The 15,808-nt window shown below is 47.1% G+C and overlaps 1 protein-coding gene across 9 annotated transcripts in view; it reads right to left on the bottom strand.

Annotated features, from left to right (window-relative positions):
• The window catches only part of GLS2 (glutaminase 2), a 17,439-nt gene extending 1,631 nt beyond the window's left edge, over positions 1-15,808 (bottom strand). The window contains exons 1-15 of one of the 9 annotated variants that reach the window (XM_509148.9): positions 15,318-15,808; positions 7,697-7,796; positions 7,189-7,310; positions 6,470-6,599; positions 5,604-5,683; positions 5,354-5,517; positions 5,081-5,139; positions 3,361-3,393; positions 3,040-3,098; positions 2,460-2,526; positions 2,262-2,312; positions 1,966-2,142; positions 881-1,012; positions 646-738; positions 109-170 (exon numbers count right to left, since the gene is read on the bottom strand). In XM_509148.9, the coding sequence (XP_509148.2) occupies positions 109-170; positions 646-738; positions 881-1,012; positions 1,966-2,142; positions 2,262-2,312; positions 2,460-2,526; positions 3,040-3,098; positions 3,361-3,393; positions 5,081-5,139; positions 5,354-5,517; positions 5,604-5,683; positions 6,470-6,599; positions 7,189-7,310; positions 7,697-7,796; positions 15,318-15,499 (1,511 nt within the window). In that variant the 5' untranslated portion in view covers positions 15,500-15,808. Of the gene's footprint in view, positions 1-108; positions 171-645; positions 739-880; positions 1,013-1,965; positions 2,143-2,261; positions 2,313-2,459; positions 2,600-3,039; positions 3,099-3,360; positions 3,394-5,080; positions 5,140-5,353; positions 5,518-5,603; positions 5,684-6,469; positions 6,600-7,188; positions 7,311-7,696; positions 7,797-10,434; positions 10,507-14,327; positions 14,514-14,876; positions 15,130-15,317 lie in introns of those variants that run through there. The other 8 variants (XM_063786544.1, XM_009425118.5, XM_016923190.4 and 5 more) reach the window with 8 other exon arrangements.

Raw genomic sequence — 15,808 nt, 5'->3', positions numbered from 1 at the left:
CATTCTAATTCCAAAGCTGAAGCACTTAACTATTTTGTTATGCTGCCTCCTAGTAAAATCTCTGACCAGGAGTATTTTATTGTGTATATTTGGTCACAGTAGCATTACCTTCGAAGAGCTGAGACATCGCCACTATAGGCAGCAAATAACAGGTTGACCACAGTCTTGTTCTGGAACACAAATCATACCCACATGACATTAATTGAACTCACCTGTGCCAGCTGTGCCCTGTGACCCTCCTCCATGGATGCTTAGTCCAAGGGTATTGCTGAAGTGTTATGGAATATGCTACTCTGAAATATTCTTTTTTTTTTTTTTTTTTTGAGACGGAGTCTCGCTCTGTCGTTCAGGCTGAAGTGTAGTGGCGCGCGGTCTTGGCTCACTGCAACCTCTGCCTCCCGGTTTCAAGCGATTCTCCTGCCTCAGCCTCCCAAGTAGCTGGGACCACAGGCGCGTGCCACCACGTCTGGCTAATTTTTTGTATTTTCAATAGAGACCAGGTTTCACCGTGTTAGCCAGGACGGTCTTGATCTCCTGACCTCGTGATCCGCCCGCCTTGGCCTCTCAAAGTGCAGGGATTACAGGCGTGAGCCACCGCACCTGGCCTTTGAAATATTCTTACAAGTCACCTGGAGTTTTCCTTACCCGAACTTCTGCCCCTTCACGCCGTGGGTCTAACTTCCGAGCACAGTGCCTCAGGTTGTCATAGTTGTGGAAATTGAAGAGAGACACCAACTTCTAGAATTGTAAGCCAAATATATTGTTTATTTACTCCTTACACTTAGTAGGAGCTCAAAATTGCTTTATTATAGTAAAAGTGGTACCATTAAACAAATTTATTGCTTCAAAAATAGTAAGTACTACATGCAAAGCATCTCACCTGGCAGAAGCTGGTCCCCCTATGGCTGTTCCCCAGCTTGTCCAATGGGGGTGACAGGCACATCATTCCCATGACATTGGGTACCACCAGGAGGATGGCTCCTGATACAGCTGACTTGGCTGGCAGGCCCACCTGGGGAACAGAACTGAAGCTGAGGATAAAGTGGGTGTGCCCCAAATCAGAAAATAAACAAGTTAGGCTGTACTCTTAACAAGTTTACAAATGACTGCATGACCACAATCCACCTCAACCTTTTGGCTTGTTAATTAGCTTCTTTTATTACTCCTGTCCTTTCCTTCTCTTAAATTCATTGATTCAGCTAGAAAATATTTTTTGAAATACAGCATTCTGTGCTAGATGCTGTGCTAGAACTAGGAACTTCCATTCTGGTGTTAGGAGATAGGTAATAAACAGGTAAATAAATAGACACGTAATTTTTTAAAGTAATTGTGATAAATAGTGAGAAGTAGGGTGCTGTAAATAGAGGTAGAGGGGGGCCACGTGAGATAGAGTGGTCAGAAAAGTCTTTCTTTGGAAATGACATCTAAGCTGAGACCCCAAGGAGAAGAGCCAGCAATGTGAAGCACAATTCAGGAGCTGCAACACCTCTGGTTGGTTTTTTTTTCTTTTTCTTTTTCTTTTTTTTTTGAGATGGAGTTTTGCTCTTGTTGCCCAGGCTACAGTGTAATGGCACAATCTCGGCTCAGTGCAACCTCTGCCTCCCAGGTTCAAGCACTTCTCCTGCCTCAGCCTCCCAAGTAGCTGGGATTACAGGTGCACACCACCACCCCCGGCTAATTTTTTGTATTTAGTAGAGATGGGGTTTCACCATGTAGGTCAGGCTGGTCTCGAACTCCTGACCTCAGGTGATCCACCTGCCTCGGCCTCCCAAAGACATCTCTTTATATATTCGAGGAACTTGGTGTTTTTGAGAAACTCGTCTAAGGAGTCTCAACCTAATTGCCTTCCTGGAAGTTAGTGAATGAGAGGCAGGAACAAGCTTCCACCTCTATCTTGAGAGAGTCAGTGTTCTCTCTTCTTAGCACTGGGCTCATGACAGATGGATAGCAGAGCCAGAAACTCACGTGGAAGGCAAACTGGCCAGAGAAGTCATACATGCCGCAGGAATGCATGAGGCTGAGGGTGTTGCGCACTGCTTCAGCACTCAGCACACTCTCGCCTGTGATGGGGCAGATCCCACCATTGGCGAGGGTGGCTGCCATGACACTGCCTGATTCACAAGTGACCTCCACAGAGCACAGCTATGAAAACAAAGAATAGGTGAAGATGTGACGTGAACCTGCACATGGGACCCTCAGGTGTAGGGCAAGGGCAAGGACAGTCTGTCCTGTTCCCTCGGCCCTGAGCAATGTTTTCTTACCTGGAAGTAGAGATCAAGGGCAGCCATCATGTCCACCCCCTTAGGAAAGCACTGCAAGGAAGAGAGGGGAGAGCATTTCTCTTCAGGACATCAGCCCTTTCACACTGTCAGGGTCTCAGCTGAAGCCCCCAACCCCTACTGCCCTTCCACTAGCAGCAGAATTCCCAGGGACTTTCTCTTCCGGCCTCTTCTGGTTACCTTCTTTTCCTTGAGATAATAGCCGATGGCATAATTCCGATCCCCTGTTTCCTTCTCTGACTGGAATCTGAAGCAAACACCCAATTTAGTACTTGAAGTTGGAGGAGTGGGTGTTGGGAGAAGGGGGAAAATTACCTTCCCTGGAGAGACAGAACTACATCACACCACAAACTAAATGAACCCCTTTATAACTTCTCACAGTAATATTAGAGGAAATTTCTGAACCTGAGCAAACACTCAGCATAGTTTTGTTATAAAGTAAACCCAAACCAAACACCCCAAACTGTCTAGTCATCTAGGAAAACTGGTGAAGTTTTTGGCTTTGAAAGTCTTGGCAAGAAAGGGCTTAGGCACAAACCATCACACTGCCTCTCTCATTATGTACTAATTAGAAATGGAACAAATTATTTTACAAGATAAACAAATGTTTATGAAGGGACTCAGAGGAAGCTGGAGGGCCAAAGTTCCCCTGGGATTTCTTCCTCCTAAGATTCTCTCTCCCCCATTCCTCTTGTCCCCATCCTAAGTACACACACATACACCACAATGCTTTCAGTCAGTCCTCTGAGTAGGAACTTACGTGGCATTGCTGAAACCCATGTATTCATTCCCAGCCATTTTGTTGAGATACTGCAACACCTGGAAGAGAAAAAGGGACATTGAGGCTCCACTTGGTTAAGAAGCTCTATTAATACCTCACAGGTTGACTAGCCCTTCTGAACTCAGGTCTTGTCAAGAGGCTTTCCTCTCTGAGGCCAGCAGATTTCCACATTTCTGGAAATAAGGCTTCTAGTATGGGCTGGTGCACCTGGTAGTGGGGTTAGAGAGCCACTGGGGCAGCTGGAGAGGACAGCATGCCATGGAGAAATGCAGCCAGGGGCTAAGTAGCAAGGGAACTTACAAAATCAAACTTCTCTGCTTTGTTACAGTCCATCTGCAGAGAAAGAGAGAGATGTCAGCATTCTAAGTGTAGGAGGATGACAGAGGGAAGGGTCAGAAGGATCTAGTGGAGTTCTAGTGTTAGTCTGGTCCTGCTGCTGCAAATGTGTTCAATTTTATAATGGCCCTTTTTTTATCCTTCTGAAAACACCGCACTTCCATTGGCTCCTCTCTTTCTCTTTCTTTTTTTTGAGACAGTCTTGCTTTGTCACCCTTGTCACCCAGGCTGGAGTGCAGTGGCACGATCATGGCTCACTGCAGCTTTGACCTCCCAGGCTCAAGCGATCCTCCCACTTCAGCCTCCAAGTAGCTCGGATTACAGGCATGAGCCAGCTTGCTGGGCCATCCCACTTCCATTCTCAATCCAAACCCTCATCCCTGACTCCCACGTTCATTTTCCTGACTCGAATCCTGTCTCCTAGCCCCACCCAATCCCTGATCTCCATCCCCATTCCTTACACCCCATGCTGGAGCTTTACTCTATCCCATTGGCCAGCATGATGGTTCATGCCTGTAATCTCAGCAATTTGGGGGGCTGAGGCAGGAGGATCGCTTGAGACCAGGGGTTTGAGACCAGCCTAGGCAACATAGGAGAGACCCTGCCTCAATTTTTTTTTTTTTTTTTTTTTTTTTTGAGATGGAGTTTTGCTCTGTTGCCCAGGCTGGAGTGCAGTGGCAGGATCTCGGCTCAACTGCAAGCTCCGCCTCCCAGGTTCATACCATTCTCCTGCCTTAGCCTCCCGAGCAGCTGGGACCACAGGTGCCCACCACCAAGCCTGGCTAATTTTTTGTATTTTTAGTAGAGACGGGGTTTCACCGTGCTAGCCAGGATGGTCTCGATCTCCTGACCTTGTGATTTGCCCACCTCGGCCTCCCAAAGTGTTGGGATTACAGGCGTGAGCCACCGCGCCTCGCCTCTATATTTTTTAAAAAAGGTCCTACTTAGATGGGAATGGGATGAGGCAGGTCCCAGATACAGGTTTGTAGATGGAGCCATCACAGAACAAGGGGAGAGACTCAGCCTCGTTTTCTCACCCAGACTCATTGCTTACTCATGTGTCAACTACAGAGTCAATACCACAGGGACTCTGATACCTGAGTCCCTGAGGGGAGGATTCCTAACACCACCTTCCCCAGGAGGGGCTGTGATTGGCTCCAGGGTGTTGCTGCCCAGCTGCTCCCAGGTTCTTGCTCAAGCCCTGGGAGACCTACAGCTGATGGGCTAGTCTGACACCCTGTTCAAGGCCAACTCACAGTTCCAGGTGACGTGAATAACTGCCCTGGCCTGGCCATTCACCCTTGCCTGCAGGTGTCCCACACCCAGAAGTGGCCAATCAGTGCCCAATAGTGCTGTCCTCCCCTTGTCTCTGGCATTTGGCCCTTGGTCCTAGGCAGGGGTCAGGACCTGCTCACTTCTCTAAGGGTCAGAAAGCTCTAGGCTCTAGACTCATAGGTGGGGGCAGGGAACAGTACTGAGTGGGGATGACGGAGGTGGTGCAGTCTCTTATACTGACATTGTCAGCATAACATGTGGGTCCCTGCTGTGCCTCATGTGCCTTCTGGGGACCCTCAAAGGAATCAGAGCCCCACCAGTCTCCCTGGAGAGCTGAACAAATATGAGGGATACAGGAACACAGGAGCTTAGAGGATGATACCTATCAGAAGGTTAAGGTGGCACTGACCTTGATCAGGGAGCTGACAACAATGGCACCAGCATTGACCATGGGGTTATGGGGGATTCCTGGGGAAATACAAACCACCAAGAGTCTTAGCCACTGAACAAAGCCTCCCTGACAGCCCGCTCACTTTGTGGGTTAGACAAGAAAGACTGCTAGGGAGAAAGGCATGACAGGGCTAATCAGGAAGGGCAGAGAAACAAAAAAGGCTGGGAGATGGGGTGGGGATAAGGAGAAGGGGACAGCTGTAAGTACGGTCTGAGCCTTGGTAGTGCTCACCTTCCTCATTGAGGGAGAGCTTGTTGTAGCGCAGGCCACTTGGCTCTTTGCCCACAAACTTGTGCACGTAGTCAGTGCCTAGGGTGCTTATGGAGATGGCATAGGTGAGGGGCTTCACACAGGACTGCAGGCAGAAGGGGATCTTTGTGTGGCCCACAGAGTGCCTGGAGGCAGACAGATGCCATGAAAGGGGTTGGCCTGTGTTCGGCACCTGTGCCCTGCCTCCCCTTCCTCTTGCCCAGCATCTCACCGTTGACCATCCACAGTGCACAGGGAGACACCCCACAGGTCTGGGTTTGACTTGGCCAGCTGAGGGATGTAGGCTGCCACCTGGACATGAGTGGGTAGAGAAAAGGGAGATGGATGTGGAGAAGAGGAACAGAGTTGAGGTTGAGGGTCAAGAGAATCTTTTAGATAAAAGCTAAAATTCTGTCTTCTATAGGGCAGAGGGGTTCCCTCCTGCCTGTTGCTCCCAGAAATGCCCGAGCCTTAAGTCCTAGAAGGCCATATCTTTGTGTATTCGCAATCCTGTAGAGATAGCAGTAAAGCCAATGGAAGTTAAAAAAGGAGAATTCTGAGACAACCTTCCCCTTTTGGTTCTTAGGCTCAGTTACCCTATAAATCCCTTTGAAGGCTCTATTCGATCTTGATTCCCTCACCTGCTCTAGGAATCGCGTATAGAAACACATGAAGCCATGTCACCATTTACAGAAGTTCTGCTTCTCATCTCTCATTCATAGGATTCCCAGCCCCAGGAAATCTCTGAGAAGCGAGGTATATCTAGGTGTGGTGGCTCATGCCTGTAATCCCAGCACTTTGGGAGGCCGAGGTGGGTGGATCACTTGAGATCAGGAGTTCAAGACCAGCCTGGCCAATATGGCAAAACCCCATCTCTACTAAAAATACAAAAATTAGTCGGGCATGGTGGTGTATGCCAGCTACTCGGGAGGCTGAGACAGGAGAATCGCTTGAACCCGGGAGGTGGAGGTTGCAGTGAGCTGAGATTGCACCATTGCACTCCAGCCCGGGTGACAGAGCAAAACTCTGTCTCAGAAAAAAAAAAAAAAAAAATCTGGCCCAGGTCCCTGACCCCTCCCTTAGTCCCCTGACTCTCACTTTGCCTCCAGTGAGCTCTTTGACATCCTCAAAGATTCGATCCACATGGCCCGTGAACTCCTCAAAATCAGGAATGACAAACTTCTTTCGGAATGCCTGGGTCAGGAGCACAATGTTGCTGCTCACACACCTGGATCCCAGACACGATTGGATTAGGGGGCTAGAGAAATGCAGCTGGGACTCACTCTGGAGCCACGGAAATTGGGAATAAAGAAGGTTGAGTGGTCTTCAGGTTTGGGATCAACAGCTCTGTTACCTTTGGCAAATCAGTTTACCTTTCTAGGTCTTAGTTTCCGTACCTCTAAAATGAGGGGTTTTAATGATGTGGAAAGACACTATGTCTTGGGATATGAGAAAAAAAATAAATACCAGAATAATATGTATGTATGTTACCTTGATATTTAAAAAATCCTAAATCATAAAAGTATATATATATTCATGTATGTATGTCAGTACATAGGACATTATCTAGAAGATACCCACTAATCTGCTAATATTTACTTCTGGGAAAAGAGGACAGGGATTGAGTAGGGAGGGAAAGGAGAACATGTATTTCTATATTGTTTGAACTCTTATGATGAGTATTCATGTATAACTTATGTAATAAGTAATAAAATGAGGAATTGAACTATACAATTCCCAAATTCCTCCCTGCTCTGAGAGTCTATGTCCACAGGACAGTTTTCAGAGAGCAGTGCCCTTGTTTCTGGGGCCCTCACTTTCGGAAGAGATCTCGGTCCAAGAGGCCACCACTACTGGACTCTTGGACCACGCGGTGCATCTCGCTCATGCAGTCTCGGAGCCGAGGATCTGATGTCTGCAGTCCAGTGGCCTTTAGTGCCTTTAGAGGAAAGAAGAGGCCAGAAAGGTCAGCTACAAGGACAGTGATGTACTCCTCATAATCTTTCCCACTGGATACCCAATTAGCTGAACCCCAACCACTACAATAGGTGGAACAAATGGGTTTGGAGAATAAGAAAGGAGGGGATGGAGTAGCTCTGAAGGCTAACAAGGGTTTCCTGTCCTTTTTCCAGAGGGTTTAATCTTCTGACCCTGGGGCAGGGATGGGCTTGTCTTGTCAGCCTAGACATCTGGATTCTCATCCATCTGTATGCTTCACCCTCATGTAGCAACCCATTAGCTGCCCTGCACTTGTCATACCCTCCTTTCCCCACTTTTCAGAGATCTTAAGGAATTAGGATCCTGAACAGGTAGAGGGCAACTTACAGTGGTGAACTTGTGGATAGGGATTCGTTCCTGTCCTTCAGCAATAGTGTAAAAGAGCAAATCACCCAGGCGGGACAGCATGCCAGTTTCTGATGAATCACTGTTTGGGGGCAGAGAATGGGGAGGAAAGTGGGGCCTGAGAACTGCTACCTGCTCCTCCTTCTGCAACATGGGCTTATAAGTAGGTGAGTGTCCTCATTCTATGCCTCCTCCTTAAGCCATCTGATCTATCCCTATAAATCTAACTTTCATGTCTGTCCTAAGAAGTTGTAGATCTTTTCTCTAGCTTTTACTCCTGACCTTCAGATCTTTATTTTTAGCTCCCTTCTCACACTTCCACCTATAGGTTCCCCACAAGCACTGAAAAATATGTCCAAACCTGAGTCATCTCACTTCCTTCCCTCTTCTTCTCCTCTTGTTTCCCACCTGGGTTAACAGCATTACCACCCACCTGGGTGCCAAGCTGGAAATGTGGCATCATTTTGATAGTTGCCACACCTTAAGTCCATGCTTAGTTGGTCACCAACATTGGATGAATCTGCCTCATAATGTCTCAAATCCACCCTCTCTTCTCCCTTTCCCTGTGCCAGCATGGTGTAGTAGACCAGAGTTTGCCCCTTAATAGCTGTGTGATCTTGAGCAGGTCGCTTAATATTGCTGAACTTGCTTCCTATCTGTAATACAAGGGTAGTAATGTCTACTTCACCTGGGTGATGTGAGGCTTAAGATAATATTCTGTGAAAAACTGCCTGACACAAAGTAAATGTTCAATAAATCATGTTTATCATCAGCTCCTTATTCCCTATTACCTAATTGCCACTACACTCTCTTGACTTTCAATCCATCTTTTTTTTTTTTTGAGACAGAGTTTTGCTCTTGTTGCCTCAATCCACCTTCTAAAATGTGCCAGTGATCTTTTTTTTTTTTTTTTTTTTTTTTTGAGATGGAGTCTGGTTCTGTCGCCCAGGCTGGAGCGCAATGGCGCGATCTCGGTTCACTGCAACCTCCGCCTCCTGGGTTCAAGCGATTCTCCTGCCTCAGCCTCCTGAGTAGCTGGGATTACAGGTGTGCACCACCACGCCTGGCTAATTTTTTTGTATTTTTAGTAGAGACGGGGTTTCATCATTTCAGTCAGGCTGGTCTCGAACGCCTTACCTCGTGATCCGCCTGCCTCAGTCTCCCAAAGTGCTGGGATTACAGGTATGAGCCACCACGCCCAGTCAAAATGTGCCAGTGATCTTTCTAAACTCAAATGTAATTTCTCTACTCAAAAACGTTTGGTAGCTCCCCAGTGCCTACAGAATAAGCGCCTGAAATAAGAAGTAGGCTGGGCATGGTGGCTCACACCTGTAATCCCAGCACTTTGGGAGGCTGAGGCAGGGGGATCACCTGAGGTTAGGAGTTTGAGACCAGCCTGGCCAACATGGTGAAACCCTGTCTCTATTAAAAAATACAAAATTAACCGGGCATAGTGGCATGTGCCTGTAATCCCAGCTACTCCAGAAGCTGAGGCAAGAGAATTGCTTGAACCCAGGAGTCAGAGGTTGCAGTGAGCCGAGATCACGCCATTACACTCCAGCCTGGGCAAAAAGAGCAAAACTCCATCTCAAAACAAACAAACAAACAAAAACTTGGTAGGACATCAAAAGCTCTTTAAAACCTGCCAATTGGCCGGGCATGGTGGTTCACACCTGTAATCCCAGCACTTTGGGAGGCCAAGGCGGGCAGATCACCTGAGGTCAGGAGTTCGAGACCAGACTGACCAACATGGTAAAACCCCGTCTCTACTAAAAATACAAAAATTAGCCAGGTGTGGTGGTGGGCTTCTGTAATCTCAGCTACTTGGGAAGCTGAGGCAGGAGAATTGCCTGAGCCTGGGAGGTGGAGGTTATAGTCAGTCGAGATTGTGCCACTGCACTCCAGCCTGGGTGACAGAGTGAGACTTTGTTTAAAAAAAAAATAAAGTAAAATAAATAAAACCTGCCCACTTAACTTTCCTATTCCCCATCATGCCCATACTCCAGATATAACAGGCAATATAGATGGTTCCCCAAAATGGGCCAGGAACTGTGAGGCTTCCTGGCCTTTGCTTATGCTGTAACTTCTGCATAGAATGACCTTTGCTTAGTATGGTCCTGCTCATTCTTCAAAGTCCAGATCAAATGTCACCAACTCTGTAAAGGCTTCCCCAAACCTCCAGATATTGCTTATGCTGCCGGTTTGACACAACACACCATCTTACTGACAGAAGAATCTCCCTTGCTCCACAGTTAGGTCTTTGTGTTTTATACATCTTTGTCTTCCTAGCACTCAGCAAAGTCCCTAGCACACAGTGGGTCTTCAATAAGAATTACTAAGTTGTATTGCTAGCAAGGTCCCTGTGTCCCAAAGTCTCTCTGGCTTATAACACCTAAAATTCCAGGTACTGAAGACTTCTTAGTTTTCAAGATTTCCATTAATATGTTAAAATATTTAGAAGAGTTATTGTTTTTTTAAGTAGAAAAGGGGTCTCACTATGTTGCCTAGGCTGATCTCAAACTCCTGGACTCAAGTGATCCTCCCACCTCAGCCTCCCAGAGTGCTGGGATTATAGGCGTGAGCCACCGCACCCAGCCAAGCAGAGTTATTTTATCAGATTATTTCCAAATATGACAGCTAGTTGCGATTAAAACCCTTCAAAGATCTTTGACCCAGTAATTTGACTTTCAGTGATTTATCCTACAGGTATACTTACACACCTCAAAAATAACATATTTACAATTATTCATCACATTGTTGTTTTTTCTTTTTTCTTTTTCTTTCTTTCTTTTTTTTTTTTTTGAGACGGAGTCTTGCTGTGTCACCCAGGCTGGAGTGCAATGGTGTGATCTCGGCTCACTGTAGCCTCTGCCTCCTGGGTTCAAGTGATTCTCCTGCCTCAGCCTCCCAAGTAGCTGGGATTACAGGCACGTGCCACCACGCCCAGCTAATTTTTGTATTTTTAGTAGAGACGGGGTTTCACCATGTTGGCCAGGCTGGTCTTGAACTCCTGACCTTGTGATCCGCCCGCCTCCCCCTCCCAAAGTGCTGGGATTACAGGAGTGAGCCACCGCGCCCGGCCCTCATCACACTGTTAGTAATAGTAAGATTAGAAACAACTTGATGTGCAACAATAGGGAACTGATTAATTATGGTATATTCATATAATGCAATATTATGCAGTGTAAAAAAAAGAAAATGGGGTGTGCTCTAAGAATTGATATGGAATTATCTCTAAGATATAATATTAACTAAAAGAAGCGTGCTGTAGAACAGTATAATATTAACTAAAAGAAGCGTGTGGTAGTATTTATGTTTGTTTGTTTGTTTTTAGAGATGGGGTTTAGCTGTATTGCTCAAGCTGGCCTTGAACTCCTGGGCTCAAGTGATCCTTCTGCCTCAGCCTCCCTAGTAGCTGGGACTATAGGTGTATGCCACCATGCCCAGTTTTATTTATTTTTATTTTTTAATTTATTTTTTATTTCAATAGGTTTTTGGGGAACAGGTGGTGTTTGGTTACATGAGTAAGTTCTTTAGTGCTAGCTTTATTTTTTCATTTGTTTTTTCTTTTTTTTCTTATATCAGTTTTCTCAGGTTGAAGCACAGGTTTAAAAGGGAAAAATATATATGTGTTTGCTTATTCAGGCACAGGATATTTCTAGAAGACCATTTAGGTAGAAATAGGTAAGACTGGCTGGGCATGGTGGCTCATGCCTGTAATCCCAGCACTTTGGGAGCCTAAGGTGGGCGGATCATGAGGTAAGGAGTTCGAGACCAGCCTGACCAACATGGTGAAACCCCATCTCTACTAAAAGTACAAGAATTAGCCGGGTGTGGTGGCACGCACCTGTAATCCCAGCTACTCAGGAGGCTGAGGCTGGAGAATCGCTTGAACCCAGGAGGCGGAGGTTGCAGTGAGCCGAGATTACGCCACTGCTCTCCAGCCTGGGCAACAGAGCGAGACTCCATCTCAAATACATAAATACATAAATAGGTCAGATTGATTCATCTCCTTCTACAGAGATGACATAGGTGCCAGGAAAAAGGGATGGGAGGATACTTTTCACTATCTTTTGTATATTTTGAATTTTGAACCATATGGAATATATTATCTATTGAAACAATGGATTAAAAAATAATACTCAAACAGCTTGGCATAGACTAGGCATGTGTGTGTTTGGAGTCAGGAGGAGTACCAGAAGAGGGAATACCAGAAGAGTTTTCCTGCTTCTGGGGAAATCCGGTTGTCACAATGAAGCTAGTGCCTATAGCGGGGAGAGGAGGAAAAAAGCTATCTGAGGGATAACTCAAGAAGGAAAGTACATAGGAACACTTTGAAGGCAGGACTCTGCCTGGAAGCCAACAGAAGACAGGAAATAATGCTATACCACTGAATGTATCACAAGCCTAAAAAAACTGCATATCCCTCAGATATGGATGGATCACCAATGTAATGTTGAGGGAAAACAAGCAATGTACAACAGCAATGTGTATAGTATGATACCAAAAAAGCAAGGTATAGGAACAATGTTTATAGGATACCATTTGTATAAAAAAAGGTTAAGTAGTATCAGCATGTATTTTATGCATAAAATATCTCTAGAAGACTATACATGATATTAATGACATCAAATTATCTCTGGGGGCAAAATTTCCTTGGAATTTATGAAATAATTGAACAAGTGTACAAGACTATATAGTAACCAAATTGAAGACTGGTTATATAAACTATGATACCTCAAACAATGGAATCTTTTAAAATGACAAGATGACAATGTCATACACATTCGATGATATTAAAAGCTGTTCATAAATGAAAAAGATGAGTTCAAGAATATGACTATTATCCCATTTTTGTTAAATTACATATACATATATAGGATATATATGAATATATCACAATATTAATTGGTTATCTCTAATACTGGGATCTTTCTTTTTAAAATTTTTAAGTAATAAACTTATTTATTTATTTTTGAGACAGGGTCTCACTCTGTTGCCTAGGCTGGAGTGTGGTGGTGCAATCATGGATCACTACAGCCTCGACCTACAGGGCTCAAGTGATCCTCCCACATCAGTCTCCCAAGTAGCTGGGACTACAGGCATGCGCCACCATGCCTGGTTAATTTCTGTATTTTTTTTTTTTTTGGCAGAGACAGGGTTTTGCCATGCTGCCCAAGCTGATTTCGAACTCCTGAGCTCAAGTGATCCCCCTGCCTTGGCCACCCACAGTGCTGGGATTACAGGTGTGAGCCACTGCGCCTGGCTCTAAATTTGTATATTTTTTAATTGAAACATAATTGTACATATGTTTATGGGATGCATAGCAATGTTTAAATACACAGAATTATAGTGATCAGATAAGGGTAATTAGTATATCCATCATCTCAAACATTTATCATTCTTCGTGTTGGGATATTTTCCTCTTGATACTCTTGTGTTTCTTTTAAAGTCATAAATATGGCCCGGCATGGTGGCTCATGCCTATAATCCCAGCACTTTGGGAGGCCGAGGCAGGTGGATTATCTGAGGTCAGGAGTTTGAGACCAGCCTGGCCAACATGGTGAAACCCCATCTCTATTAAAAATACAAAAATTAGCCAGTCGTAGTGGTGGGTGCCTGTAATCCCAGCTACTCAGGAAGCTGAGGCAGAGGTTGCAGTGAGCCGAGATTGCGCCACTGCACTCCAGCCTGGGCGGCAAAGAGACTCTGTCTCCAAAAAAAAAAAAAAAAAAAGTCATAAATACAGCTAAATAGCTAAATATTAAACAAACAATAACCTGAATAACAGCGCATTTCCTCTTTGCTGCTCTCTTTCCTCCCCCAAACACAGGAACCCCACCCCATCATGGTGTCACACTGCCAGAGCACATCACTCTCCAGTGCTCTCAACCCTTTCTGCCTGGGGAGCACCAGTCCGAGGATATGATAGGGGGTTCCCTGGGCAGAAGAAACAAGGTCCCCTAAAAACACTTCCATCACCAGACTCCACTGGATAAGGAGGTGTGTGTGTGGGGAACCAGGGATACCTCTAGTTCCCTACTCTGCAGAAGGCGGACAGATGAGGGAAGTTCAGCCTTTGCTGTATCCCACCATTATTTCTCCCATGGTGAATACCTGGGGGGAAGTTGGGGTGGAGACTAGAACAGGAGGGAGAGGGCTTATCCTTTAAATGTTCTGTGTCTCTTTGAGAAGAAGCTGATGGGAAAGTACTGTGTAATATGGATAAGCAGACACCATGACTATGAAAAAGAGAAAAGGGCCGGGCGTGGTGGCTCATGCCTGTAATCGCAGCACTTTGGGAGGCTGAGGCAGGCGGATCACCTGAAGTCAGGAGTTCAAGACCAGCAGGGCCAACATGGTGAAACCCTGTCTCTACTAAAACTACAAAAAGTAGCGGGTTGTGGTGGCGCACACCTGTAATCCCAGCTACTCGAGGTAATCCCAGCTATTCTAGAGGCTGAGGCAGGAGAATTACTTGAACCCAGGAGGTGGAGATTGCAGTGAGTCGAGATGGTGCCACTGCACTCCAGCCTGTGTGACAGAGTGAGACTCCGTCTCAAAAAAGAAAGAAATAAAAGTACTGCATAATGTCATTAATAATAAATAATACCTATTGGTGTCCCTTACGACAGAGACTCGAGTAGTGGTGAGGTAGTGTTGTGTCAGTCTGGCTACTTTACTGATGGTGTCCATGTTTCTGAGTGTCATCAGGGAGATGGCAGCGACGAGGGAGATGGCCCATTTCCTGTTCCTGCTACAGTAGAGCAGGGGCTCTTTGGACAGTGTCTATGCTGGCCCTCTGGGGAGGACAAGATTTCCTGCTCAGCACCGTCTGGGTCTCGGAGAAAAAGGCTCAGCCACCAAGTGTGTCCTAGGCGGTGGGGAAGATAAAGGTTTGGCATCCTGGGTGGAAGAAACACCCAAAGGAAGAGAACCTTTTAGATTCTGGAGCCTGGGCAGCACAAATAAAGGCTCTGACTGGCTCTGGTTTGGGAAATCTGCGTCTTAAAGACTTTTCCTCTATTACAAATATTCTCCCCATTCAACAACCAGTTTGGAAATTCCCCCCCATTCTGCTGTTCAGGGAGCACTGCTACGCACACACCCAACACTTATGCACGTACCTGCGCACCAATAATACACGCGCATCACACATTACCTGCCGAGAACACGCAGAAACACAACACACAGACCCCAGTACACCTGGACCGGAGGCAGGAGGCTGTTCCACACCCACGCATCTCCTAAAATACACACGAGGACTAGGGAAGGTGAGGACTGGCGGCGTGCGCCGGCCCTGCACTCAGACACGTGAGCCAAGCAACACTCGGCGCGCATCTGTGATCCGGGTTAAGTGCGCACCTTGGACAGGCGCCATCCCCAGGACCCGCTTGCCCGAACGCACTCCTAGGCAGACGGCAGATTACCGCCCGAGCGCGGCGCACCCAAAGCCCCACATCCAAAGGAAAAGGCACCGAGGGCTAGTGAGCGAGGAGAGGGGAGATGAGCGGCGCTGCCTTGGAAGGGCACTCGGGAACTAGCGAGAACCACAGTGGGAGTGGGGGAAAGCCCGTCCCCTGCCCTGTCCCAGGAGCCTTACTGATCCTGGTGCTGCGGCTGGTGGCTGTGTGGCGTCTCTCTGCCCTGCGCCGCGGCCTCACTGAGGTGGTGCCGGACGCCCCCGCCAAGGAGGGGGCTCCGGCTCGGGTGACCCCAGCCTCCTCGCCCGCAGTGACTGCCAGCCCGGCTCAGGGCCTTCTGCAGAGCCTTCATGGAGCGCATGCCCCCAGCAAGCCTCCGGCTCTGCAGGTGCGCCCGGGACCTCTAGCTGTGGCTGGGAAGGAGGGGCGGAGCGAGCGAGACAAGGTGCGGGGGAGTTCTGTGAGGGAGCGCTGGACCTGGAAGACGGAGAATGGGGGCCCGGTGGGTGGGGCTGGGGCTGGGGCAGGAGAAGGGGCCTGCCCCTTTAAAGCTGGCTCCAGGGTTAGGGGCACCCTCAGGACAGGGGCTAGGTGAGGAGCGTTGGGGATGAAGGAGAACCCGGGTGGCGTTCTAGTGGGTGGAGAGAGGGCGGTGCCTGGCAGCTGGAAT

The sequence above is a fragment of the Pan troglodytes genome, chromosome 10, assembly GCF_028858775.2.
Source record: "Pan troglodytes isolate AG18354 chromosome 10, NHGRI_mPanTro3-v2.0_pri, whole genome shotgun sequence".
NCBI classification, from domain to species: Eukaryota; Metazoa; Chordata; class Mammalia; order Primates; family Hominidae; genus Pan; species Pan troglodytes.
This window is presented reverse-complemented; position numbering and strand designations above follow the sequence as displayed.